The 27,369-nt window shown below is 43.2% G+C and overlaps 1 protein-coding gene across 1 annotated transcript in view; it reads left to right on the forward strand.

The window, feature by feature from the left end:
• Positions 1-21,330, forward strand: part of Dgkg (diacylglycerol kinase gamma) — a 230,522-nt gene extending 209,192 nt beyond the window's left edge. Inside the window, exons 23-25 of the mRNA XM_004654302.2 lie at positions 9,765-9,885; positions 12,145-12,205; positions 20,362-21,330. Coding sequence (XP_004654359.2) covers positions 9,765-9,885; positions 12,145-12,205; positions 20,362-20,460 — 281 coding nt within the window. The 3' untranslated portion in view covers positions 20,461-21,330. The remainder of the gene's footprint in view (positions 1-9,764; positions 9,886-12,144; positions 12,206-20,361) is intronic.
• Positions 21,331-27,369: the final 6,039 nt, after the last annotated feature.

Consider the following 27,369-nt stretch of genomic DNA (forward strand, 5'->3'; position numbering starts at 1 on the left):
CTCGCCCCTCTGAACACAGAGGCTCCGGGAGGTTTCTCCTTCCTACCCTTTGCCCTGGCCTCAGCCGGAGTCAAAAGCTACTTGTTGCCCTCTGGCTACCTTTGAACCTTCGATGAGGCTTTAGAGCCCTGGAAGTAGAAGCCTGAGAGTCAGTGTGACGAGGGCGCTGCACAAAAAAAGGGAGGTGCCCAGCAAGTCCAGGTTAAGCCCATGCCTTTACACTTTCAGAGCCCCAACAAGACAAGGAGAGGCAAGCTACATTCGTTCTCCTCTCTCTCTCTCTCTCTCTCTCTCTCTCTCTCTCTCTCTCTCACACACACACACACACACACACACACAGAATCTAGCATATCTCTGCTTTTCTATGCAAACCCCTCTCAAGAGAGAGGAGAGAGGCTCTACAGTTACGATGAGGATACCTGAGGGCTTATTTTAGGGTAAAAGAAATAGAAATGGAGATTTACACTCGCCAGGATGAGCAGTCACCCTAAAATCTCGTCATCACAGTGTCTCTGGCCTTTATAATATTTCTGCTTCTCTTTTGTTCAGCACCCACGCCCTCATTCATCCCGAGTTCACCCTCACCCCCTTCCTCTTCCTTCTTACCCTTCCCATGTCCTCCTATCCTCCAGCCTCTCTTCCTCCTCCCTTATTTCCTGAACTGCATTAATTGCCACCCATAGAAGGCCCAAGAACACAGAAAGTCTGAGGGCGTCCCTTTCTTGTGAAGCATAGAATCCCAACAACAGCAGCTGTTTCCTAAGGTTTGCCTTGTGCAGCTCCAGTGGGATGCTCAGGGCATGTGCTCCCTGGCAGAGGGATATTAAGTTTACCATTGAGACATACGTGGGGGCTGGAGAGATGGCTTAGCAGTTAAGGGCTTGCCTGTGAAGCCTAAGGACCCCAGTTCGAGGCTCGGTTCCCCAGGTCCCACATTAGCCAGATGCACAAGGAGGTGCACGTGTCTGGAGTTCGTTTCCAGGGGCTGGAAGCCCTGGCGCGCCCATTCTCTCCCTCTCCCTCTGTCTTTCTCTCTGTGTCTGTCGCTCTCAAATAAATAAATAAATAATGAACAAAAAAATTTAAAAAAAAGAGTCATACGTGGACTCAGAGAAGTCCCCAGGGAGAAGTGAGTGGCCAAGTAGGAGGATCCAGACCCAAGTCTGTACAGAGCTTGTGCTATCTGCATCACACCCCGTGACAGGGTGCTCTGCTAGGCTGTTCTGCAAAAAGCCAAGAAGAAACACCCCTGCCTGCTTGGTTTGCAGGAGGACCTCTGCTTCTCTGTTGTGATTGGTCAGTATCTGGGTTAGTCATAGACAAATCTCAGGTTAGTTATGGTCAGTATACCTGAACACTTGGAGCTTTTAGAGGCTACATGGGAATGTAAAAGACAGGGCTCCTGGGCTGCAGAGATCGCTTAGAGGTTAAGGCACTTGCATGCAGAGCCTAGACCCAGGTTCATTTCCCCAGCGACCACATAAAGCCAGATGCACAAAGTAGTACATGCAGCTGATGTTCATTTGCAATGGCTAGAGGTTATGGCCTGCATGCCCATTCTCTCTCACTTTCTCTTTCTCTGATTGCTCTGATGAGCTTTAGTCAAGTGCTGTGTCCCAGTGGGGGTTCAGGTGAACTGTTCAGTGCCCCACTTTACTGGATTTCAGCATCTTAACCACCAAGGGCATGTAGCCCATCTCTATTGGAATTTGGAGGCCAAAGAGGAACCTGAGGCCATGCCTGCCTTAGCCCTGGCATTCGAGTTTGCGGGGAGGGCTGCCAGTTACCACTCACTTCTCTAGACAGTGGGGACTGACCTGGCCCCACCACTAAGCAGTTTGGCTGTCTTTTTTTTTTTTTTTTCTTTTTCTGCAGGGGTAAGAAGCTCCCATATACCTCAAGCACACACGTTGGCTCCTTGGTAGGACAATGACAAGGAACATTGCTGTTCACAACAGAACTCCTTCATATTCTCTGTCTCTTCAAAATAACCCAGTGAAGCAGGTTTTATTAGTATCCTTCTTTTTTTTTTTTAATTTTTATTAACATTTTCCATGATTATAAAATATATCCCATGGTAATTCCCTCCTTCCTAGTATCCTTCTTAAAGACTGAACTGGGTCACCATCCAAATTCATATATTGAAGCCCTAAACTGAGGTACCTGAGAGTGTGACTATATTTGGAGACAGGATTTTTTTTTTCTTGGTTTTCCGAGGTAGGGTCTCACTCTAGCCCAGGCTGACCTGGACTTCACTATGCAGTCTCAGGGTGGCCTTGAACTCACAGCAATCCTCCTACCTCTGCCTACTGAGTAGTGGGATAAAAAGCATGTGCCACCATGCCCGGCAGGCTTTTTGTTTTTTAAAGTTAGCACACAAAGTAATGTTTCATTCCCTCCTCCATCTCCCTGCCACCTTCTTGTTAGGCCCCCATCTCCTCTCAGATAATCTCCCCTCCTGCTTTCAAGTCATATGCATTCCATTATTCTCTTTCTTTCTCCCTCCCTCTTCCCCTCAGACTTGTTCTTCCTTTCTCACTGTCCTCTTTTTACTTTCATGACCAGCACACACACACACACACACACACACACACACACACACACACACACGAATTTAAACCTAGAGCCCTCGTGAGAGAAAACATGCGGTGTTTGTCTTTCTGAGTCTGACTTATTTACCTTAACGTAATGATCTCCAGTTGTATCCATTTCCTTGCAAATGTCATGATTTCATTTTTATTTATGACTGAATAACCATTGGATATATGTACTACGCTTTCTTTATCCATTTATCTGATGACAGACATCAAGCCTATATTTGTACATGTAATGTATGAGCTTACTTATATAGCATGTGCTCAACTAGATAAGAAAATGTGGGGCTGGAGAGATGGCTTAGCGGTTAAGCGCTTGCCTGTGAAGCCTAAGGACCCCGGTTTGAGGCTAGGTTCCCCAGGACCCACGTTAGCCAGATGCACAAGGGGGTGCACACATCTGGAGTTCGTTTGCAGTGGCTGGAAGCCCTGGTGTGCACGTTCTCAATCTCTCTCTCTCTCTCTCTGTGTCTCTTTCTCTCTGTCTCTGTCACTCTCAAATAAATAAATAAAAAATGAACAAAAAAATTTAAAAAAGAAAAATGTGTAGAAGAAAAGGACAAATTCCAGAAAAATCTTGAGTGATAAGTTCCAAAACTTAAAGGCAATTGCTGTTTCTTCCTTATATTGTCCAAGGTATACATGTATTTTTACATGTACAATTGTACATGTATTTCTGTGGTATATTTACTTAGAGTCCATTGTGTATATATCTAGCAGTGGTATAATTGGATCATATGGAAGTTTTGTTTTTAGTTTTTTTGAGGAACCTCCACACTGACTTCCACAGTAGTTATATCAGTTTATACTCTAAAAAATGAAGCCTTCAAAGACATGCTTAAGTAAATGAAAGTGAGGCTGTTGGGGTAAACCATAATCCAATCTGATCAGTGCCTTATAATGCAAATAGAAAATGTGGGTCCACACAGCCAATACGATGCAGCAAGAGAGCAGCCATTGTAAACCAAGGAGCGGTCTCTGAGGAAGCCACCCTGCTGGCATTTCCATTCTAGACTTGGACATGGTCTGCTGACTTCCAGAGCTACAAAATGTCTGAAGGGAGAAGTATACAGGTCAGTTGTGCCCCTTGGATCCCAGGGTTCTGCTGGCCTTGAGCCATCAGTGTTGAGCTCTGGTCCCTACTTCTGACAGCAGGAAGAATCAAGTAAATAAAGGCAAAATGGGCAACTGAGATTAAACAAAATAAGAGTAGGAAAGGGAGTAGAAAGTAAAGAAGCATAAATCTGACCGAGTGGGACGTCCACATCATCTAATGCTCACCTGGATTTCCAGGCAATTTCTGTATGGGTGCACGACTGGGGAATATTGAAGACTTGAGAAAATGTTTTGAGGATAATGTTGCAGTTTGGGGATTCTTATACATGGCTCTAAGGAAGATGGGGGAATACTTAGATGTTATCCCACTAAAGGAAGAGATTGTAGGAAGTGAAACAAACACGTTTTGAGTGCCCACTCTTTAACACAGAGATCTGAGTTTTAAATCTTATAGCCACCCTTCAAGGTCAATGTTATTATTCCCAGTTTTCAACTGAAGGTTTTCTAGATCAAAGCAAGCAGGAAGGAAGCGGTTTCTATTCTTCTCTGCAGTTCCTGTGCACACTGTAGATAGTTAGATTGCTTTGGGCTCAAGTTCCCAAACTCGAATATGTTCTGGAATCTTCCAAAGATCTTGTTAGAACACAGCCTGCTGAGCTCAGCCCCTAGAATGTCTGATTCAGTAGGTCTGAAGTAAGGCCCAGGAATTTGCATTTCTAACAAGTTCCCAGATCATGCTGAGACTCTTGGTCTAAGAATCACGCTGAGAACCACTGACCAACGGCAACAATAATCTAGGCCGGCGGTTACCAAACTGTGATGCTCTTTAAAACTATATAGGGATCTTTCAAAATAAAATTTTGATACCTAGCACACCTAGGAAAGCATAAAGAAGAAACAGCAATTACCTTTAATTTTCAGAACTCATCACTCAAGATTTTGCTGGAATTTGTCGACGCATTTTATCTAGTCGAGCACATGCTGTATAAGTAAACTCATGCATTAATTTCACACTTAATCAATATGAACATACTTCTATTTAAACTTGGAAGGGGCCAGGAAGATGGCTCATTGGCATTTGCTTACAAAACCTGCTGGGCCAGGATTCAATTCCCCAGTACCATAAAACCAGATTTATACAAAGCAGTGCATGAACTATGAAGTTCATCTGTGGTAACATGAGGTTGATGTGCTCATACTTCCTTTCTCTGTTGCTGTTTCTCTCTAAAATAAATAAATAAAACTTCAAAAATAAACTTGTGGGCTGGAGAGATGGCTTAACAGTTAAGGCGTATGCCTATGAAGCCTAATGACCCAAGTTTGATTCTCCAGGTCCCACGTAAGCCATATACATATGGTGGCCCATGCATCTGGAGATCCTTTGCAGTGGCCAAAGACCTTGGCATGCCCATTTTCTCTCTCTCTCTCTCTGTCATAAATTAGTTAATTAATTAAATGTTTAAAAACCTGTGTCACCCATAGTTGCCCAGACCTGCTAGGACTTGCTATAATCCTCCTGCCTCTGTCTCCTTAGTACTAGGATGACTGATGACAGCCACCATGCTCAGTTTATAAATGTTTTAATGGCAGCAAAAAAATGCCATCATATGGATACCATTTCATTTATCTAGCTGTTCCCATTCATGTGGAAGTGTGATGCAAGGGGGATTTTACTAAATGATGCTACAATGTATGTATTTGGATGAGTTTGGGTTCTGTCAATGGTTCTTCACCCAATCCCCAGAAGAAAAGAAATAGCTGGAAAGGTGTGAAAATGCCAGACATCGCAACTGGCAAAATTCTTTTCAAAACCTTTTTCTCTTGCTTTACATCATCAATGTGAAGGAACACACACATTTCATCTCCTCTTGCTCAGCACTGGGTGTTAGGCCTGGTGCCACTGAGAACCTGAGGTATGGGGGACGTGGTTAGAGTCACATTAATAAAGTTGCATCCTAGAATCCTGGAAGCTAAGACAAGTGGGATAGATTGGAACAGATATTACTATCCTTTCTGTTCATCTTTGCTTCCACATTCTTCCTTTGTTATTTGCCCATACTTGATCTTTCTTTCCTAGAGATTAGATACTAAGTGTTCACCACAGCCTTGATCCAAGAGCAGTTCTAAAAGGCCTGGCTCAGTGGCTGCACCAGACTGTGCCTGCTCAGAGACCCTCTTTCTCTAACTCTGGCCAAGCGTTTCTAGATAGGAATTCTCCCTATGGAGAAATACTTATATTTTCCATGAAGTTTATTATTTATTGCTAAATTCGTTTTTCCCTTTATCCCATACCTGTCTAACTCTACTCATGACCATCCCTGTTTCTGGAATGACCCCTCCTCCTTCATCTTCCCAATCCAGCAAACTTCATTTAGCATTCAGCTTTCAACATCTTCTGCAAATATCTGTGGTACCTACCTTCTACTCCTTGCCCAGTCAGCATCAGCCACTAGGACATCCTTGATCCTGTAGTGCAATTATAGCATTTTCTCACCCTAAGTCTCTTTCTACCCCTTCAGTAATAAGACACTTTGTATTGCCAGTTCTTAACACAGTTGCTGGAACGTGGTTGCTACTCAGTAGCTTTTGAGTGAATTATTGCTTTATCCAGTTGCATAAACATTCTATCTCAAACACTACTGACTTGAAGCATATAGAAACAACATGGAAATGACAAAAAATATTCACTATGAATCACTGGTACCCAAGGTAAAACAGACACCTAGTATGTCAGCTGTCCCAAACCTGGATTCTGTGTCTTAAAGGTTCATTATTGTTTGTGTCTAGACACTTACTTGCATTATGTTCTCTTTCATTTTAGTATTAAATTTAATGCATACCTCAGGTTCTCTGTAACAGGGGAAGTAAAGGGAGTTAGGTCATGACAGAATTTCCCAAAGCATATCACAAAGAAAAGTAAAGCCACTGGCTATTTGTAGATATACTAGAGAAGGGTCTTGCTATTGAATGAGTTTGGAAAACAACATAGAATAGGTTTCTTTAAGTCTCTCTCAGTAGGTGCTCTGGGAAGCTGAAAGAAAGCTAGCTAAGCAATGGTAGAGAAGAGCACTTGAGTCTTGCCTCAGTGGCAGACAGGAGGTACCCTCCCCTCCTTATGTCAGGGAAAACTCAGGAGTACAGGTTCAAAGGCAGAATGGCAAAGGCTAACAAGGGCCTAGCCCCTTTCCCTGTCAAGTACCTTCTCAGTCCCACATCTGTGCAAGCCCCTGCCCCCACCCACCCCCTCCTGTGATGAGATCAGCCTTCATTACTTCTCTTCTGGAGCCAGGAAGCAAGGTAATGTGTGGGAAGTGATAGCTGCAAGGTAATGTGTGGGAAGTGATAACAACTTTAAAGCCATTCAATAGGAAAATTTGCTAAAAGACCAAGACATTGTAAAGCTGAAACACTTCAGTCTATTAAGTCCCCAGCTTCTGAGAACATTTTGTTACCAGGAGATGTTTCAAGGAGGGAAAACACTGAACTATTGCAGCTCTGTCAGATATCACAGGCTGGTACAAAGAGCAGCATTTTACAAGACATCTGGCTCTGTCACTAGAACTTCTAAACATTTCTGCCTGTGTTTTCCTTTCTCCTACCCCAACACAACTCCCCTGGCCTCCTTACCCCTAGAAGTGCCCTATTAATTTTCTTTCTCCTCCCTCTTCTCCCCTCCCCCTTTTCCCTTTTTGTCCTTCCCCTCCTGTTTTCTCTCTCTCTCTCTCTCTCTCTCTCTCTCTCTCTTTCTTTCTCATAGCTTATGCTTTTTTTCACAGACACGATTAGACTAGCCCAATAAGCTAGCACTATCCAACAGTTATTCAACCCTCTTTGGTAAGAAGGAAACTAATGAAGTGACTAGAGATTTAGACATTCATTGTTTATTAGGTCCAAACTCCTTCAGAGAGCCCAGAGCATTCTCCTAAACAAACATTACCCTTCTATGGCTTCTTGATCCAAGTCCAAATGAGATGGAGAACTTAAGGAGACAGTATCTTCTGAGGATTTGAAGAAAGGAGTACCTGAGAAGGGGACTGTCTGTAGCACAGATGGAGCAAAGAGGGAACTGCGTGGCTGTCACTGCAACTTGTGAATGAATGTTTGTAGAGAACAACTGTCGGTGCTCATGAGTTTAGACAGAGATGTTGATAGCATTTTTATTTTGGTCTTTATTAAGTATGCATCTACTGAGAGAATGGTGTTTAAAAACCACAGTCTAAACAGAAGAATAAAGACGAACCCAAATATCTCCCCACCCATCTTTTTTTTTTTTTTTTTTTTTTTTTTGAGAGCGACAGACACAGAGAGAAAGACAGATAGAGGGAGAGAGAGAGAATGGGCGCGCCAGGGCTTCCAGCCTCTGCAAACAAACTCCAGACGCGTGCGCCCCCTTGTGCATCTGGCTAACGTGGGACCTGGGGAACCGAGCCTCGAACCGGGGTCCTTAGGCTTCACTGGCAAGCACTTAACCGCTAAGCCATCTCTCCAGCCCTCCCCACCCATCTTAAGAAACACTGTTACACGGTACAAGGGGGCACTTTAGAGGACAGAGCCCTCTGTCAAACAAAAGAACCAACAGATTCTTCTGGTTTGTGGATATGGATAGGATAGTAGTGACTAGTCACGGTCTGTGAGAAAAAGTACTTGTGTTCTGGTAGGCAAAGAAAGTGTCTCTTTTTCAACCTTGCATTTTAATTTTGCTTATTTATTGGATGTTAGTGTATAGTATGTGCAGTGTATGCACGTGTGTACAGATGGGCAGGCCCTGTGTGCACACAGGTGGAGGCCAGAGGAGAACCTTGTCTAGCCTCCTCTATCGTACTTCTTCCTTGTTTCCTTAAGACAGGTTCTCCTCCCTGAACCTGGAGCTCCAATCAGATTTGCTGAACAGTGAGCCCCAGTGCTTCTGCTGTCTCTACCCTGCCCAGCGCTGGAGTTACCGGCATACACAGCCTTACGGGGATTTTTCCACGGGTCCTAGGGGTAGACCTCAGGTCCTCGTGCTTGAACAGTATTCACTCTTACCCGCTGAGCCATCTCCTTAGCCCCAATTTTGCTTCTGTTTTTTATTATTATTATTATTTATTTATTTATTTATTTATTTGAGAGCGACAGACACAGAGAGAAAGACAGATAGAGGGAGAGAGAGAGAATGGGCGCGCCAGGGCTTCCAGCCTCTGCAAACGAACTCCAGACGCGTGCGCCCCCTTGTGCATCTGGCTAACATGGGACCTGGGGAACCGAGCCTCGAACCGGGGTCCTTAGGCTTCACAGGCAAGTGCTTAACCGCTAAGCCATCTCTCCAGCCCTTGGCTTCTGTTTTAAATACAAAACAAGTGACATTGTAAAGTGAGGCCTGGGCCCAGTTTCAAACATTACCCCTGCCAATCCTTTCACAAGGGAAACTGGGAGGCAAAAGTCAAGCCTCAGCAGCCATGGCAACAAGGACCAATTTCTGATCAAAAGCAACTGCCAGTTTGGGAGGTCCTTGATCCTCAGTGACCAAGCTCCGAGAATATCTTTTTCCTATCTTTCCTTTTCTACTGTGGACCCACAATTATCTGGGGTAGTTGATACTTTTAGGCATGTGGCATCCTAAAAGAAGTCACGGGTTTTCCCAACAAGGCCCAAAGAAAGTGGCTCAGCACAGCTAACTACAGATTAAGTGAAAGGTTAATTAATTTATCAGTGATTGTCAACAGGACCTACATGTCATTCAGACATTAAGAAATTTCGATTATGGCATCATCAGCATCCCTTCCTTTCCTACTCCCAAATTAATGTATCTTTAGCTGCTCTGGGGTGAGGGGTGAAAATTGCTTCAGAAATAGCTGGTTAGTCATTGATGTTGCTCCACACTTGAAGAGGTTTTTGATATCAGCCTAGTGACTGGGATACATATTAATGTTCGGCATCAAAACATTGTTTGCCGCAACTGCGCTTATGTTTGTGAGAAAGCACACTGCCCTACTGCTCTTTAGCAAAGTGTCACTGGTGGGAGGTGACAATATGCCGAAGGGCCGGGCTTGAGCCACGGAGAGCCCAGAGCTTTTTCCAGACCAGCCTGAATGACAGACAGATGAGTATGAATAACTGCCGCTCTTCATTCCGCAGACCTCAGCGACCAGCTCCTCGAGGTGGTGGGACTAGAGGGAGCCATGGAGATGGGGCAGATCTACACTGGCCTGAAGAGCGCAGGCAGGAGGCTGGCCCAGTGCTCCTCCGTCATCATCAGGTAGCCCTCCTCCTTCTGCTCATCACCTCGCAGACCCCAGCTCGCCCCGCCTCCCTGAACATGCTCACAGGCAAAAACTAGGAAGCTACCTGCGGAATTTTAGGGCAGGAAAGAAGTTCAGTAACGTTTGTGAAGAAGACCATAACACCACGTCCCAAAGAGAATAAAATACCACCATCAACTCCAGGGTCCACCACAATGAATCTGCTATTCTCTTTAAATGACCTGATGGAATTCCGTAAACAGGAGAATAGACTCTGACGTCCAGAAGATTAGACGTCCAATTCTTTGCCCTTTTTGTCTTCTTTATAATTTTAAAATATTAGATCGTCTCGGGGGGCACAATCTGTACTTCTCTGCATGGGGTAGTGGCTTTGGAAATGCTATCTGCCTCCGTGTGCAAAACCGTCCACATCAGCAAACCTGTTGTAAGAACAAGACGGTGACAGCTCTTCAGGATTAGGGTGACACAGCCAGCCACCACAGGTCTGGAAGATATGAGGCCTGGTGGTGGGGTCAGGGGAGGCTCTAATTTCCACTGCATTTTATCGATGTCACTAGTCATTTTTGCTTAAGTTCTTCCCCACCTGATTATTTCCGAACTCTCCATTCCTTTCATGGCTCTGTCACTTGTTACAGATCACATCTATTAGTTTGCCTCAGTAATCTCTAAGAGGAGACATGGGTACACAGGGTTTCCCAGGGCCATTTGACCATGGGAACCTTTTCTCCCAGAACTCTCTAGGCAAGTGTCCATCATTCTTCAGCACAGTTCCCTCAGCTGGTCCCCTGACGTCTCTTAGTTAAGGTCCGTTCCACTCGCCCCTTGTCTTCATTCCCTGTCTTCATTTTCTCTGTCATTTCTATTCTCCAAAGCTGTGCTTGCCTTCCTTCCTGAGCTGTGGTTGTGCTGGGGACCTGGTTTACCGGATTAATCTCTCCAGTCCCGTCCACTGTCGGCTCGAACACTGAGTGGGCCACTCTGTCAGAACATCGAGAACATCACTTATACAGACACCAGAGAACACAGTGTCCGGGTAGCCAGGGAATTTTCTCTCTGTTGTGCAGTAGATCTGTATCTAGACAGCCGTGGAGCGGTGAGCCAGAAACCCCATCCTCCTAGCATTTCTTCATTCCCAAGTACCAAAGGCCTCTCTTTCTTTATAGTCTTTATTTTTGTTCTTATCTTGATTTCTTTTATTATTAAAGATCTTCAAGGTGAAAAAATTAAATTTAATTTAAAATTACTTTTTAAAAAAAGATCTTCAGAGCCGGGCGTGGTGGTGCATGCCTTTAATCCCAGCACTCGGGAGGCAGAGGTAGGAGGATCGCTGTGAGTTCGAGACCACTCTGAGACTCCATAGTGAATTCCAGGTCAGCCTGGACCAGAGTGAAACCCTACCTCAAAAAGAAAACTAAAAAAAAAAAAAAAAAAAAAAAAAGATCTTCAGGGTGTACTAAGAATCAGCACATCAAAACACCACTTTCCCCTCTCATTTTATAATTACAAAACTCAGGAAGATGACAAGCCCAGGGGAGAGCTCCCCGTCCAGCGGGCAGTAACTATTCCTCACACCTTTGGCACAGACCTCCAAAGGGCTGTCTTTCCTTCCAACCAAGGACAAATTCAGAGCTCTACAGAATTCATATGCCAGAGGAGCCTCATCCCAAGCAACATTTTTTTTTCTTTTCTCTCCAACCCTTGGGGACACTCTCTTTGGATGTCCCTTACTCAGCAAAGACCCCAGGGCATACTATTGCTCAGGGCCGAGTGCAGATACCTGTGTGATATCCTACGCGACTTGGAGACATTACTTCATGGTAATGCAACCACTCACTCAACAGAGCCCGGGGCCTTCTCCGGCTCCACGTGGAGCTCGGCGTGAACCGCCGTCCCTCTGGCTGGCTGCTGGACAGACGAGGCTCTGCCCAGCACTGGGCCTGCCATGTTTGCTGGCCACTGCTTTCCAGGTAGCTGTGTTTTCTGTGTACCTGTGGCAATTTCTCAAAGTGGGGGATAAAGACTCAGGTCACAGAAGCACCTGTAGGCCTGCCAAAGCACAGGTCCCTAAGACTGGCCCCCGACCTGCCAAGTTTAGTCCATGAGAAGGGTTTAGGATTCTACTTTTGACAAGTTTCTTCTGAGTCATAGCAAATTACTCTTAAGTGGGCAGAGGACTTCTCTTTTCCCCATAGGAATGATGTGGATTCTCCCACTCTGAGAAACTCATGGTGTTTTCTTGGTTTTCGGGGTTCAAGGACTAACAAGCTGCTGCCCATGCAAGTGGATGGAGAGCCTTGGATGCAGCCACGTTGTACGGTGAGTGTTTACCACTTTTGGAGATTGGATGAGAAGCCTGATTTGAGACAAAACCACTGCATCTCAGTTATAGGGATCCTAACAGGTCATGTAACAAAGCTCTTCTTCCAGTTTGTTCTGAGACGTTTTCCACCGTACCTTGACAGCCTCAGCTTGAGCCTATCCAGTTTAAGGGAATTTACCACGTCAAAAGGAAGACTGTTCTCCCGGTAAGCAAGTCTAGTTATTAGAGAATGCTGCTGTATATAGGAGCTCACCGCTACACATTTACCCTGAACTCCTACCCATTCATGCAGATTCCTACAAAGAATTCTTCACAATGCACACACGCTTCACCACAGCTGTGCACGCCACAGCCTTGAGGGTCTCCCGGAAAGGACAGGTCATCTGCGTTGTTCATGACATCACCACCCACCCTGCAGCACAATGTCGGTTGTGACGACTACCTAAGAATGTATTCAGTGGAAAAAAAAGAATGTACTCAATGAATGACTCTCTCTATATATATGTGCGTGTGTGTGTGTGTGTGTGTGTGTGTGTGTGTGGTGTATTTACATATATACACACATATATGTATACATATTTACACACACACACATATTCAGTGAATGAGTAAAGGAATGCTCAGATAAATGAACAAAAACAAAGGAGTGTGATATAGTGGTCTGGGCCTATAATCCTAGTACCAGAATGCTAAGGTAGGAAGTCTGTAAGACTCTCTCTGTACACACACACACACACACACACACACACACACACACACACACACACACATATCTTCCATATATATATATATATATATATATATATATATATATATATATATAGAGAGAGAGAGAGAGAGAGAGAGAGAGAGAGAGAGAGAGAAGGGGAATCTTCCCTTTCCTGACTGGCCATATCTATCTTACTTCCATTTATCTGTACTGCGGGAGCCAGGCATCCTTTCTCAGTTGCTTTCCCGTGGAAACTGAGCTGGGAACTTATGCTGCAGAGAAGCCATTGCCCTGGTTTTCAGGGACTCTGCTGGGATACCACACGAGTAATAAGGTCAATTTGCCAGCAATGCGCCATCTCAACAGAGATGAAAGCTGTGTTCCTGAAGGTCCTCACCCTTCCTCAAGAGCCTGCTCGTTTGAGTCCTTCAGGACATCAAGTTCTCTTTTACGTTTTCAAGTGATCCTGTTGCAATGAAGTGGCATCTTCTACATAAAGGTCAAAAACAGAAATTTCCTCTCCAAATGCTTACCTCAATCATGTGAAGGCTAAGAAAAAAAAGGTGAAAACACACTAAAATAAAAAACAAATAATAGCATTGCTGGAATTTGGGTTGGTGGAAGGCATTTCTTCTACTACTTATCATTTAAGGGAAACACAGCTGAGAAAAATGTATCCATGCGTCTCTGTGTTTAAAAAAAAAAAAAGACAAGGAGAAATAAACCCTTCTCCTATCTGGTTTACTGATATTTGAAGGCAGCATTGTCATGCATTTAAATCCGAGCACAGATTTTTATTTTTTATTTATTTTATCTATTTATTTATTTACTTTGGTTTTTCGAGGTAGCTCAAGCTGACCTGGAATTCACTCTGTAGTCTCAGGGTGGCCTTGAACTCAGTGATCCTTCTACCTCTGCCTCCCAAGTGCTAGGATTAAAGGCATGAGCCACCACACCCAGCTCAAGCACAGATTTTTAAATAGGCAAATACTTCCCCCATCTCCACCTCATCCTCCTTTAATGCTATGTTGTGAAGCTCAGAAACCCATGCGTAAAAGTGTCTGCTTGGATATAATGGAATATCACAGACTGATGGGTTTGGGGGCTGGGGGTTGCTGTTTCAGTTTTTGTTTTCCCTCTTGGACTTGAACTTAAGGCTTTATTTATGCTGGCCAAGCACTCTACCACTAAGCAATATCGCCAGCCCTTGGAGTTTTGAGTCAAGGTCTTACTAGGCAGCTTGGGCTGGTTTTGAACTCATAGACCTTCTTCCTCTGCCTCCCAAACACTGGGATTATAGGCATAGGCCAGCACCACCATGCCCAGGCCTCACTGATGGTTTAAACAATGGAAATGTATTTTCTCACAGGTCATGGTCTTAGCAGGGCTGGTTTCTCATAGCTTTACTTCCTGGCTTGTAGCCAAGTGCCTTCCAACTATATCCTCTCATGACTTTTCTTCCTTGTAGATATGAGTGCATTCCTTTGTCTCTTCCTTTTTTGCAAAGGACACTAATCCCCTGTATTGAGGTCTCCCTTTTGTAACCTCATTTAACCTTAATTACCTCCTTATAAACCCTACATACAAACCTAGTCATGTTGATGGCTAAGGTTCCAATATATGAATTTGGGAACACAGTTCAGCCCATAACAGAAGGTAACAGAAAAATCCAACTTCCAAAGGTTAAACCAAATGTACACCTTGTTGGAACATCCTGTTGAAGGCACATACTGACGATGAAGGGTTCAAAATTAAAGGCATGAGAGTGAGATATCATAGCACAAAAGAACTTTTGGTAAAAACTGAAGCCCATTTGGAGTTAGGAAGATGGCTCAGTGCTTGCTTGTTAGCCTGCCAGCTCAAGTTCAACTCCCCAGCACCCACATAAAGCCAGATGCAAAGTGATACGTGCATCTGTGATCCCAGTGCACCTGTGGCAATGGGAAACAGAGCGAGAAGAATCCCAAAGCTCATGGGACAACTCAACTGGCCTTGCCAGCAACAAAAAGAGCAAGAGAGACATCTCAAAGAGGGTGGAAGGACCAACACCTATATTTGAAAGTACATTCATGTACTTTCATCATATAAAAAACAGTTGTGGGTTGCAGAGATGGCTTAGCTTTTAAGGCATTTGCCTGCAAAGCCAAAGGATCTTGGTTCTATTCCCCAGGACCCATGTGAGCCAGATTCACAAGGTGGTGCATATGTCTGGAGTTCATTTTCAGTGTCTGGAGGCCCTGACACGCCCCATTCTCTCTCTCTCTCTCTCTCTCCCCTTCTTTCTTTCTCTCTCTCTCTCTCAATAAATAAATAAATAAAATTTTTAAAAAGTTGTTCTAAAACTAGAATGATAATGAGACCAATAGGAGAAGCAGAAGAAAAAGATAATAATTAAAAGAGAAATTAAATAACTAAAAATAAGAAAATTTAGGACTTGCTCTTTAAACAAATCAAATGTTTGAAAATCTTGTTTTTAAAAAAAGAAAGATATATACCAGGAGTATTAATATGTAAAAATAATGAATGTGACATAAAACCTTAATATAAATGTGGCAATGATTTTAATTATAAAATAACATGTAATTTTGGTTCTAATAAACTGAGCATCTTAAGAAAATGTGGGGAAAATCTTGGTAACCATTGGTGAAATGGAAAATGCTTTCAAAGAATTACATACAAAATGACCTCAAGACAAATGGACTTGCTGCTCAACTCTTCCATACTACTGGGAAATAAACATCTGGGTAAACTATCCCCTAGTGTAGACAAAGGCAATAATCTATCTAATCCATTTCATGAGATGGGAGCAGATATAAAACCTAAGAAACTTTAAAATGAGGGGGATGGGCTAGAGAGATGCCTCAGCATTTGAGGTGCTTACCTATAAAACCTAACTACCACAGATCAATTCCCCAGTACCCATGTAAAGCCAGATACACAAAGTGGTGCATGCATCTGTGTAGAGTTCATCTGCAGAGGCTAGAGGCCCTGGTGTATCCATTCTCTCTCTCTCTCTTGCTCTCTCCCTTGAAAATAAATAAATTTTAAAAATATTTTAAAATATATGTAGGGGTTGGAGAGATGGCTTAGCAGTTAAGGCACTTGCCTACAAAGCCAAAGAACTCAGGTTCAATTTCCCAGGACCCATATAAGCCAGATGGCACAAGGTGGTGCATACAACTGGAGTTCATTTGCAGCAGCCAAAGGTCCTGGCATGCCCATTCTCTCCACCCTCCCCACCCCACTCTGCCTTTTTCTCAAATAATAAATAAATAAAATAATAAATATATATATATGATATAGAAAATAAATATAACTTAGAAAAGTGTCAAAATGTCATTAGATGTAGGGAATATGATTTTGTTCACAGAAAGCTAAAAAAAAGTCAGTGGAAAAGCTCATAGCATAAATTATTTCAGTGAAGCCCTACACATAAACAGACAAAATTCACAGCATTTCTGTGTGCTAACAATAACCAGTCCAAAGAACATAATGGAAAAAAAAACTTAATATAGGATCATAGTGCAACAAAAACATAATATACTAAACTAAATTGTGGGAAATGGATGAAGCTACCTATAAGACTTAGCCAATTAAAAAATAATAAAATAATTATAAAGCCACAATAATTGGAATAATATGATATTGTCACAGTATTGAATAGGTAAATTAGTGCAGAGCAGAGCCCTAAGGAAACCATATTCTCTCTCTCTCTCTCTCTCTCTCTCTCTCTCTCTCTCTCTCTCTCTGTTGGCCATGGTGGCACATGCCTTTAATCCCAGCAGTTAGGAGGTAGAAGAATCGCTGTGAGTTTGAGGCCAGCATGAAACTACATAGTGAATTCTAGGTTAGCCTAGGCTAAAGCAAGATAGTACCTCAAGAAACCAAAAAAATAAAACTATGATCTGGCCCAGCTACACTACTCCTGAGCATGTACCCAAAGGATTCTATATCCTACCACAGAGATATTTGCTCATCCACATGTATTGCTGCTGTATTCATAAGAGCCAGGAAATGGAATCAGCCTAGATGTGGAACACAGTGGAATTTTATTCAGCCATACAGAAAAAAATGATTTGGAAAAGGTCCATTTGGGGTGGAACTTGATAGTCTTGGCCATTTTGCTAAGCATGATTGATTGTTCACCCTGAGATGGCAACATTGAGCAAGTAGGCCCGTGGTTTATTGCTTTTTTTAAAGCAATAAAGAATATGTGTTGATCTGCAGAAAAGGCCCTACAAAGTCAGCCTCCAACATTAGTGAAACTTAAAATTTTAGTTCATTTAAAGGAAAAATTGCAAGCTGTGATAGTTTTGTGAATTCTTTGTTATCACATAGGAGTCTACTGGATCAACTCTCTATCTCTAACAATGGAGATGCTGTCCTTATGAGTCATAAAGACTTTCATTTCCTTACCTGTTTGGTTCCCAGAGAAAGTTGGGTTTTGACTACAGAAAAATGTAGGGAGCTCTTTTTCAGTCAGAGGTGAAAAGGCAAGTTGAACTACATCAACTACCTCCTGATATGGAATCTTAATGAATTAGCCCAATACTCCCTATTTGGGGGTAAAGGACTGACATCTTTTTGACTCAAGATGAGGATATAATCTCAAATATCTCTCAGTTGTCTGTAATAATAGAATCCACAAATATGACCAGAATATCATGTTGCCCAGGAGTTCCAAACTCCTACCTTAGCAATACCTTTGTCAAAACGACGGGGCTAAAGAGATGAATCAATGGTTAAGCTGTTTGCCTGCAAAACCTAATAACCTGGGTTCAATTCTCCATAATATCCATGTAAAGTGGTGAATGCATCTGGAGTTCACTTGCAGGGCTGGAGACCCTGGCATGCCCATTCTCTCTCTCTCTCTCTCTCTCTCTCTCTCTCTCTCTCTCTCTCTCTCTTTCCTTCTCTTGTTCTTTCTCCTCTCTCTCCCTCTCGGCTTGCAAATAAATAAATAACAATATTAAAAAAAAACTACCAAGAAGCTTAGGCATGGTAGAGCCTGCCCATAATCCCAGCAAGTGGGATACAGAGGCAGGAGAATCACCACAGGTTCAAGGTCAGCCTAGTCTACATAGAGTTTCAGGCCAGCCAGGGCTGCATGGTGAGACCCTGTTCTCAAAACATACACAAACCCTGCTGAGATACAAAATGGATTTTCATCTTACTTCCTCCTTTGGCCTAGGCACTGACAAGCAAGGACATAGTATAGCTCGAAGCAGAGAAAGAAGAAACAAAGGTCTTCTATCATCTCAAAACTGGGGTTCTAGCGGCAGAAACGTGGGCAGTGCGCAGCTGCCCACCCTCTTCCTCAAGCATGGCTGTCTCCACTGGCAGGAAAGAAATACTCTCCTTTCACTTTCACCGTCTTTCCCAGCATGCTCTCCCAGCAGGCACCAGGCTGGTTTAGGGAACACCAAAGTGAGGAAGCAGAAGCCCTTCTCCTCACGGGGCATATGAGCTCAGGAGTGAGAGAAGGCTTGCCCCAACAGCTTGTGTGGCAAGTTGTTGTCTGAGTGTGCCAACTTGCAGTCCACAGGTCAGAGCTGTTGGAGTCTCAGTCCATGCCTCACTGCCATCGACTCTGGAACAAGCCTAACAACCACAGAAAGACTTACAAAGCAAAGCGGAGCCCGGTGGGGTCTTGGTTCACTCCTCTGGAAATTACTACAAAGCCGAAAAAGTTATTCCCCTTTGCCATTTCCAAGCTAGTGAGAGCTAACAGGATGACCATTTTCTGCTTGCCTTACCAAACTATGTTAGTTGTCCAAATGTCTTTTGATTCTACCCTTTTCTTTCCATTTACTGGAGCCTTACAAATGATGTCCTGACTAACCCTCATAGACACCCCCACTTAGCACCCTTGATGACAGTTGATAAATGAGTTCTCTCAAGGCCTATTTTTCATGTTATTCTTTAGAAATCTTCCATGGTTTCTGATTGCCTCACAGGAACCCAATCTTGTCACCTCCCATTTAAAGCCCTATGCCAACCAATTGCCCTGAAGTCTCCCACATTTCTCATTCTTTGCCCCTGACTCGGCCAGTTCATACCTGGCTCCTCTACCCAATGCCTTCTCTTACTCTTTTCACTACACATTCCCTTCCCTTTTCCCTTCCTTTAGTATATAAAATTCTTCCTATTGTTCTCACCAGACTTTTCATTCCTTACCTCACTTCTTCTTGACACCACTTGGCTTATTGTACATAAATTTATTGATGGGTTGTCTCCTCAAGAATCCTTCTGTTTTTATCTATAGTCACACTGTCACTTCCAGTAATGTGGTAGAAATCACAAGATTAGGTTCATAGATTTATGAGATGGTGGATTCTATTTACTCTGACATACATTTTTCTATTTCACTCCAATATAACACAAGTATTTACTTTCCCTTTTATAGTTTACAGTGGGCTTTCATTGACAGCCTATCCTAGGATCTTTGCAGAAAGAAAATAGGCTGTTATCCTCATGCTGAAATTTGGCTAGCACTGCCTCTGAATGATAAATGATTTGTTTCACAGCAACAAAGAAGTACTCAGCCCCACATCCAAGTCTCTGAATCCTGAGAACCTCCTGTTCCCACATTATCCACCCACTCTGAACATGTATCATACTTGATAAATATTATTGATGGACTGATAATGATTATTAATGTGGAATGTCACAAAGCCAGACTCAAATTGGGATTAAGGATATTGAAACTATGTCCTAAGGGTATGATTGGAAAAATAGACAAGTCTAAGAATCAGTATCATTCACTTAAAATTGACTGAAAGTTTACAGAGGAAAACAGTTGTCAACCTGAAATTCTTTCTTTTAAAAATGCCTTTCCAAGAGAGTAAAGTCTTCCCTGGAGTCTAACAAAAGACGATCTCCTTAAGAGACTCACTTGGGAACTGTCCACATGATGTTGCTTGGTCAAAGGTCAAACTGAGGCTTCCAGGTCAGTTGATTGACATCTGTGCACTGACTGGGTTGGCATGGAAACTGGGAATGTGCAGAGTTGTACTGGAGCTGCTCTGCCCCTCACCATAGGAACTGAGGTGAATCCAGGTCCTGATGGAATCTTGGGCTCCCAGTTCTTATCTCTCCTACAGAGACGGTAAGGGAGAAGGACCCTGAGGTCTCCTTCAGCTGTAACATTCTGACAGTCTATGAATAGCAAGGACATAAGACAGGTGTGAGCGGATCACCACGTGGGAAGCTCACACCTGTCTCTCCCCAGTGTTTCCACCCCTCACTTCCAGCGGTGCCAAACTCCAGGCCCAGTCATGCAGGGTCAAGATGCCAATTTTGAATCTATTTAAGGACAGTTGTCCTTCTGCATGGGGCTCCTTTGAGTCCAACACTGGCCTTTTTCCTTCTCTGCGACTCACTCTTTCCTAAGCTATTGGGTTTTGCGCTGCCATTGATTATTCTCTGCTTCTTTGCTTTTAGATAAAAATTACTCACAAGAACCAAGCACCCATGATGATGGGACCTCCCCAGAAGAGCAGCTTCTTTTCACTGAGGAGAAAAAGCCGTTCAAAAGACTAACCAGTATGCCAAACACCAGCTAAACCATCAAGAGAGAAGAAACTCAAGTTACATGCACACATATTTAAATACACATATATGAACACATGTGCGCATGACCCTTGCCACACACACACACACACACACACACACACCATTGGGAGCAAAACCACCCTTCATGAGTAAAACTATTCTTCCAGAAGCAAATTTCACTTTGCCATACAGTCTACCTATTTCGAAAATGGACCAACCCATAAAACATTTTGAATGGACTTAGATCCCGTCAGGGTGGGTCAACCGTGCAGCAACTTCCACAGTCCCCACAGGCCTTGAGTAGACTCTCTGAGACTGAAGGAGAAATCTTCCTTTCTCTTCACCACCCCTGTGAGGTTCCTCATGGGTGCTCATGAAGAGCAGGCTGCCAGTTTCCTACCTACCGTGAGATCAGAATTGGTCAAAGAGTTCCAGTCCAGAGAACTTCCATAAAAGTCCTTCTGTAGAGAGACAAAACAGCCTCCAGCTCTCTGAGGAAAATCCTTGGCAGGGCTCAGCAAGAGTATGATGGTTTTCTTCTTGTCCTTTAAGCCACAACTCCTCCCCAACTTGCTAAGGAAGCCAAAAGGCTGTGGAGTTTCCAGTCTTGGTTCTCTGCACTGTCAGTAGGCACTTGCTCATTTCCTGAAGCTTCTCCTGGTCCGCTATGTGTTTGTTTAGAGACTGCTCCAAGAGCCCCCAGAGCTGCCTGTACAGCATACCTTAGATGTGGTATTTATTTTCTTAGTTCTACGAACACCTGGGAGGGAAAGCAGAGAAACTGGGATTTATTTTTCAAACTGGTGTCATAATATTGTATAAAAAGGAAAGAAAAAAAAAAAAACCCTTGGCTCTCCCTGTCGCCCCTCCACCATCATACAAGCCAAAGCATGTTTCCTGTTTGAGTTCCAAGCCCTGGCAGCAGACTATTCCAGAAGGCAGAAATGATGGAAGGAAGGGACCTGAGTGGAGAAATCAGGAGATAGTCTACCAGGCGGTTCCCTTCGCTTCTTAGCACTTTCCACTCTCAAAGTATGATCTGAATGATGTTGTGATGGTCTTATGTGTGTACATATGTAGCATATATTTATATGTAATATATAAATATTTATTTACCACTGGACTTCTGATGTTCCCATAAACATGGGTAGTATGAAAACTAAGCGGGAAAGAGAAAGAAGGTTCTTGCTCCCCGATCCCACCATTTCACTGTCAAGACAAGACACATTTCCCTGTGCAGGTCATAAGGTTGAAGAGAAGAACTCTGGATCCTCAGAACAACCATGAAATATGTGGTGTACGGGATTTATTCTCCCACTAGTCGAGAAGGAAACTGAGCAGTTAAGAGACTTCTCCATCGTACCTTGGTTAATGTGATGTAACTGGAAGCCACTAAGTCAAGAGACAAAAGAACCCACACAGCTGGGAATAGGATCATTTCTGGTCATTGAGCAGTGATTCAGGTCACTGGAGAGGAACTAGCATAGAGCATTGCATGGATAGGACAAGCTCATACAAGGAAGTGGGGACCTTGTAAAGTTTCTCAAAAGTTTGCTCCAACATGCCCGACTTTGAGAGAAGTTGGTCTGAAGTTGAAGGCACAAAACAGATCATTGGGTTGAACTCCCACATCACCTCATCATGGTCACCAGAGCCTCTTATTCTGGAAACACCTCCGCTACAGTGAAGAGACAGATTCTATGGACTGCTGCCAGCCATAATAGGAGGGTCTTGGCAGTGCCCAGTGCACCTGATTTAGCTGGTACCAGCATCCCCCTCCTCTCCAGAAAGCAACCCTGTGGGGACTATCATTAGTAGCAAGCATTGGCCCTCTGGCTCACTTTAACCTCCAGCCCTGACTCAGATTTCTCAAGAGGAAACCTGGACCCACCTGCCATCACTCTGCTGAACTGCCTCTAATATGCTTGTGATGGACAAGAAAGGCAATATGAAGCTTGTGTATAAATTGAGTCCATCTGTGAAGGTAGCAGTCATCTAGGATCACCTGAGACCTGAAACCACTCTGCTCCACCTCATCTGCAGAATTCTGAGTGAAGAGAAGCCCAGGTTATCTGCTTGGGGATAGGACCAACAAGTTCCAGAGTGATGACAAGCACCAATGTGGAAGCCACTTGATTTTAAAACTGAAACAGGCTCAGATTTGAGGTCACTGTTCTCAGACATTTACAGAAGTGTTTTCATGTGTTTCAACCCTGATCCCCCAAGATTAAGACCACTGAGACACAGCACTGTCAATAGGTGAAATGGATTCTCAGAGACTCATAATTCTCATTAAGCAACCCTGTAGAGACTGGCTCCTCTCTGCTCTTCCCTAGTGAGCAGGACTTGAACGTTGCCTGAGAGACATACCCTAGCCCCTAGCCATGCAGAGTATAAAAAATTTCATGGAATTGCACTTCTGATTTGGTGATCTTAATAAGTCTTGTGTTATTATTTAATCTTACCTGGTAATTCATCTTTTAAACACCATGATTGTGGCTTCTTATTGTAGAGTACCTCATCATAGTGACCCTCATAGCAAACTCTGAGATTAGCAGGCAAAATATGATCTCAATCATAATGGGGAGAGTGAGGCTTAATGATGTTTTGTAAAACTTCACAAAGCCGCAAAGGTAGTCAGGGGAGTGTTGCTTATTTCTTGTCCTTCTCTGATTCTTTCCATGATGCTGACATGTTCTCACCTGCCTTCAAGCTTCCACCCCACTAGCAATAAAAAAAAAAAATAGACACCCGAAAGTGTCAGTGCATTGTGTTAACCCTGGACTAATGGGCTAGGAGCTATGTCTCATGATGGTAGGGTCTTTGCAGGGTTTCCCCAGTGAGATGGGAGTGAAGACAGATTTTGTAGGAAGATTATATTCAGGTCAAAGACCAACTCCTCTCAAGATATTTTGTTCTACAGATGGAAAAGATACATTAAAATTGCCAAATAAATTAGGAAATAGTTGGCAGACCCTAGAAGAGCCTCCAGACTGACGTTACATAACATGCATATACATTATACATATGCACATTATATAAGGTGACATAGTACTTAATGCACTGTATATATTATGTAAATTACATATTTGTGAGTAATCATGATAAATATAGAGACCCACTAATCACTTTTTTTACACATACTCAGTGACAGATTAGGAAGTTGCTTTGCCAAAGAGTCTTAAAACTTACTCTCTCCTGCTGCTTTGGTTCCAACTCCTGCCAAAAAATAATTGCATCAACTTTTCCCATCCCTAGCCCCCACTTTTCTTAGCCAAAACTCTCAGCTACCTCCTGTCCCAGCTAGCTGTGCCTTCCGTGCAATACCGCTACAATCAGGATCCACAAAAATAGAATCCTGGGGATGAGGAGGATCTAGACTCTCAGATTCCCTGTCACAAGTGTACATCTCCACACTCCTGAGTGAGCAGGTGGGTACCTGACGCTAACGTTAAAGACAGGGAGGATGGGAGGGTGAAGGGAAGCAGGAAGAGTCTGCCAACCCTTCAAGGGAGAAAACACAAGTGGTTTTCCTCAGCCACCAGTTCGAGGATCCCACGGTAATCAATCAGGAAATTATTTCCAATGTCTAAGATTATCTCAACTATCCATCCAGTCTTCACAGCATATCTGAGACTCGAATTTCCTAGAACGTGTCTCGTAATATATTTGTATCCATAGAAAGGAAAAACTTCTTTGGTCAAGTACTGGATTCCTTCCAGGCAATACATAGAGAGGGGCCTAAAGAAATCACAGGAAAGACCATGAAGTCCTTTGTCAAGACTGTAGATTAGAACCCCTCCCTAAGTCCATCATTTTTACAAATTTTTTTAAATTTTTTTCCAAGGAGGAGAGAGAGAGAGAATAAATGGGTGTGCCAGAGCCTCTTGATGCTATAAATGAACTCCAGGTGCATGTACATCTGCCTTTACTTGGGTACTGGGGAATTGAACCAGGGTTGGCAGACTTTATAGCAAGTCCCTTTAATATCTGAGCCATCTCTCCAGGCCAGCCCACATTTTTGTTTCTCTTGGCACAGGTGGGAACATGCAAGTTACCCCTCTCTGTAGCAATACCTCAAAAAGTACTTGATTAAGAAAAGGAGTCTCGAGCTGGAGAGATGGCTTAGCGGTTAAGCGCTTGCCTGTGAAGCCTAAGGACCCCGGTTCGAGGCTCGGTTCCCCAGGTCCCACGTTAGCCAGATGCACAAGGGGGCGCACGCGTCTGGAGTTTGTTTGCAGAGGCTGGAAGCCCTGGCGTGCCCATTCTCTCTCTCTCCCTCTATCTGTCTTTCTCTCTCTGTCTGTCTCTCTCAAATAAATAAATAAATAAAAATTTAAAAAAAAAGAAAAGAAAAGGAGTCTCAGCCAGGCATGGTGGCACACGCCTTTAATCCAAGCACTCAGGAGGCAGAGGTAGGAGGATTGCCATGAGTTTGAGGCCACCCTGAGACTCCATAGTGAATTCCAGGTCAGCCTGGACTAAAGTGAGACCCTACCTCGAAAAACCAAAAAAAAAAAAAAAAAAAGAAAGAAAGAAAGAAAAGGAGTCTCCAACTTTAAGTACTCATCTGGTTCTGATTTTTGCTTTTTGAAATAAGTGTCATCATGCTGCCCAAGCTGACCCAGAACTGCTGCACTCGAGTGCTCCTCCTGACACAGTCTCCCCAGTAACTGGGAGTAGAGGATACCCAAGTAAGAAACGCTGTTTCTTCTGTGTGATTGTCCATGTTTATTGTGTCTCTCCATACATCTTTAAGCAAGAAGCAAAGATGCCTTGAGTGTATGGAAGGGACAGAAAAGCGGCTTAAACAAAGTAACATGGCAACTGGCATGAGCAAGACTTCATCTGCATAGCTTGAAAGCAGACCCACATCTAAAGAGCACAGTCATAGAGAGGTGAAACTTCATTCACTCTGGAAAGGGCTCCCCTGGAAGAAGAGGAACCTCTACCTGTTCTTATAGGAAAAACCTTGACCTAGTTGAGTGGGAAGCAAGTAACGAGGGGAGGGGGGAAGTACTGGAGCTAAAGAGATGGCTTAGCAGTTAAGGCACTTGCCTGCAAAGCCAACGGACCCAGGTTTGATTCCCCAGGACCCATATAGGCCAGATGCACTAGGTGGTGCATGCATCTGGAATTCGTTTGTAATGGCTGGATGCTCTTACATGCCCATTCTCCCTCTCTCTCTCTCTCTCTCTCTCTCAATCTCTCTCTTTCTCTCTCATAAATAAATAAAAATAAAATATTTTAAAAATATGTTTAAAAAGCATTGCCCAAAAAGCTGTTGAAACTCTTCAGTGGGTATCACTGTTTAAATCAATAGATCTTTTAAGTCCTTAACAGCATTGCTTAGAATACCTTATTTCCTGAAAGAATGAAAAATGACTCCACAAGAGATTTCTAGATCAATGAATACTGCTCAGTTAGACCATGCTTGGATGTGGCAGGACTCACTACAGTGACAGCAAGAGCCATGATAGTTGCAAACGCACTTGGGCATCTCTAATAACCAACAGAATGAATTACAGTATTAAAACCAAAGAAGCATTGGTATTTCTACTGGGGTTCCTATTAGTAGTTTGAAAGTCTCACAGGCACAAAAGTCTTCTAGTAAAACCTGCATCAGGCTTGAAGGAGCAAGAAAAAAGGAAATCACCCTATGCTTTAAATAATTATGCAGTCTAAAATAACAGGAGAGAAAAACCTTATGGACTTTTCATATGGGGCCATTGCTTAATAGTTCAACTTGATGTTTAACTGATTGGAGAACATATTTATGCACTTTGAATAAACATAAAAAATAGGAAAACAGGAAAGAAAGATTTAAAAAAATAATAATAAAAGAATTCCTATTCATTGCCTAGTAGATGCCAGTTACTATGTCAAAGTCTTTACTATTCAAAGCTATCCTTTTGACTCCTCAGAATAGCTTATAATATGAGCATTGGACTTGTTTCATGAATAGCAAAAAAAAACAAAGTATCTTGTCCAATGCATAGCAAATCATAGAAGAAGGGCTGAACATAATCTACCTTGCAGAAAAATCTATGAATTCCCCATGGATTTTAGTATCCTTAACACCCTTATTTAATTGTTCCTAAACCTGGTAGCATCCTAAGTAAAGCTGCATAGCATTCAACCTCTGTATAGCCATCTAATCATATCCTATTGACTAATTTCCAGTGTTTGTTCATATTTAAACTCAATAGTTTCTATGGACAACTGGATTCCCCAACCTTCTTCCTTGCTATGCAACTAACAGACATTCCTTATTCCTCAGTGTCTTCAAGTTTTACCACAGTGGGACCCGTTTCTCTGAACCTACCTGATACATGTTTTTGTTAAGTTCTATGAGTGGGAGAGCATAAGTCTTCTTGGGCTTAAATGCCATGGTCAACAGTGACCAGCCAGCCTGGAGAAGAAGTGTGGAGAAGGGGTTGTTAAGGAAGCCTCCAGCAGGGAAGCTCTGCATGTGATTCTCATTAGTGATAGGCGTGGGTTGGGCCATCTGTGTTCCACAGGCGAACAGAATGGCAGGCTGCCTTTCAGATGCCAAGAGATGTATCTAATGGGAAAACCCAGAGTGCTTAAAAATCAGAGAAATATCTTTCCTCATGGGCATCTCTGTAGGAAACTGGGGATACAGAAAATAAGGGGTTTGGGAAATTACCTACTTAACCTACTGGGCATTCTACCCTTGTCACCACTTTATCCTTCATGTCCATAGCACAGGACAACAAGAGTCCTGCCACTTCGTGTAGTCACCAAACTCTTTGAGACAAAGCAATGATAAACCTACACTGCCCTGCAATGTGCATATGCCATAACAGGTGCATTATAGCAAGGCATCCGTTTGCCATTAAGATTCCAAGTCTCACAGGGATCAGAAAACATTGC

This window comes from Jaculus jaculus, chromosome 5 (assembly GCF_020740685.1).
Source record: "Jaculus jaculus isolate mJacJac1 chromosome 5, mJacJac1.mat.Y.cur, whole genome shotgun sequence".
Classification (NCBI taxonomy): domain Eukaryota; kingdom Metazoa; phylum Chordata; class Mammalia; order Rodentia; family Dipodidae; genus Jaculus; species Jaculus jaculus.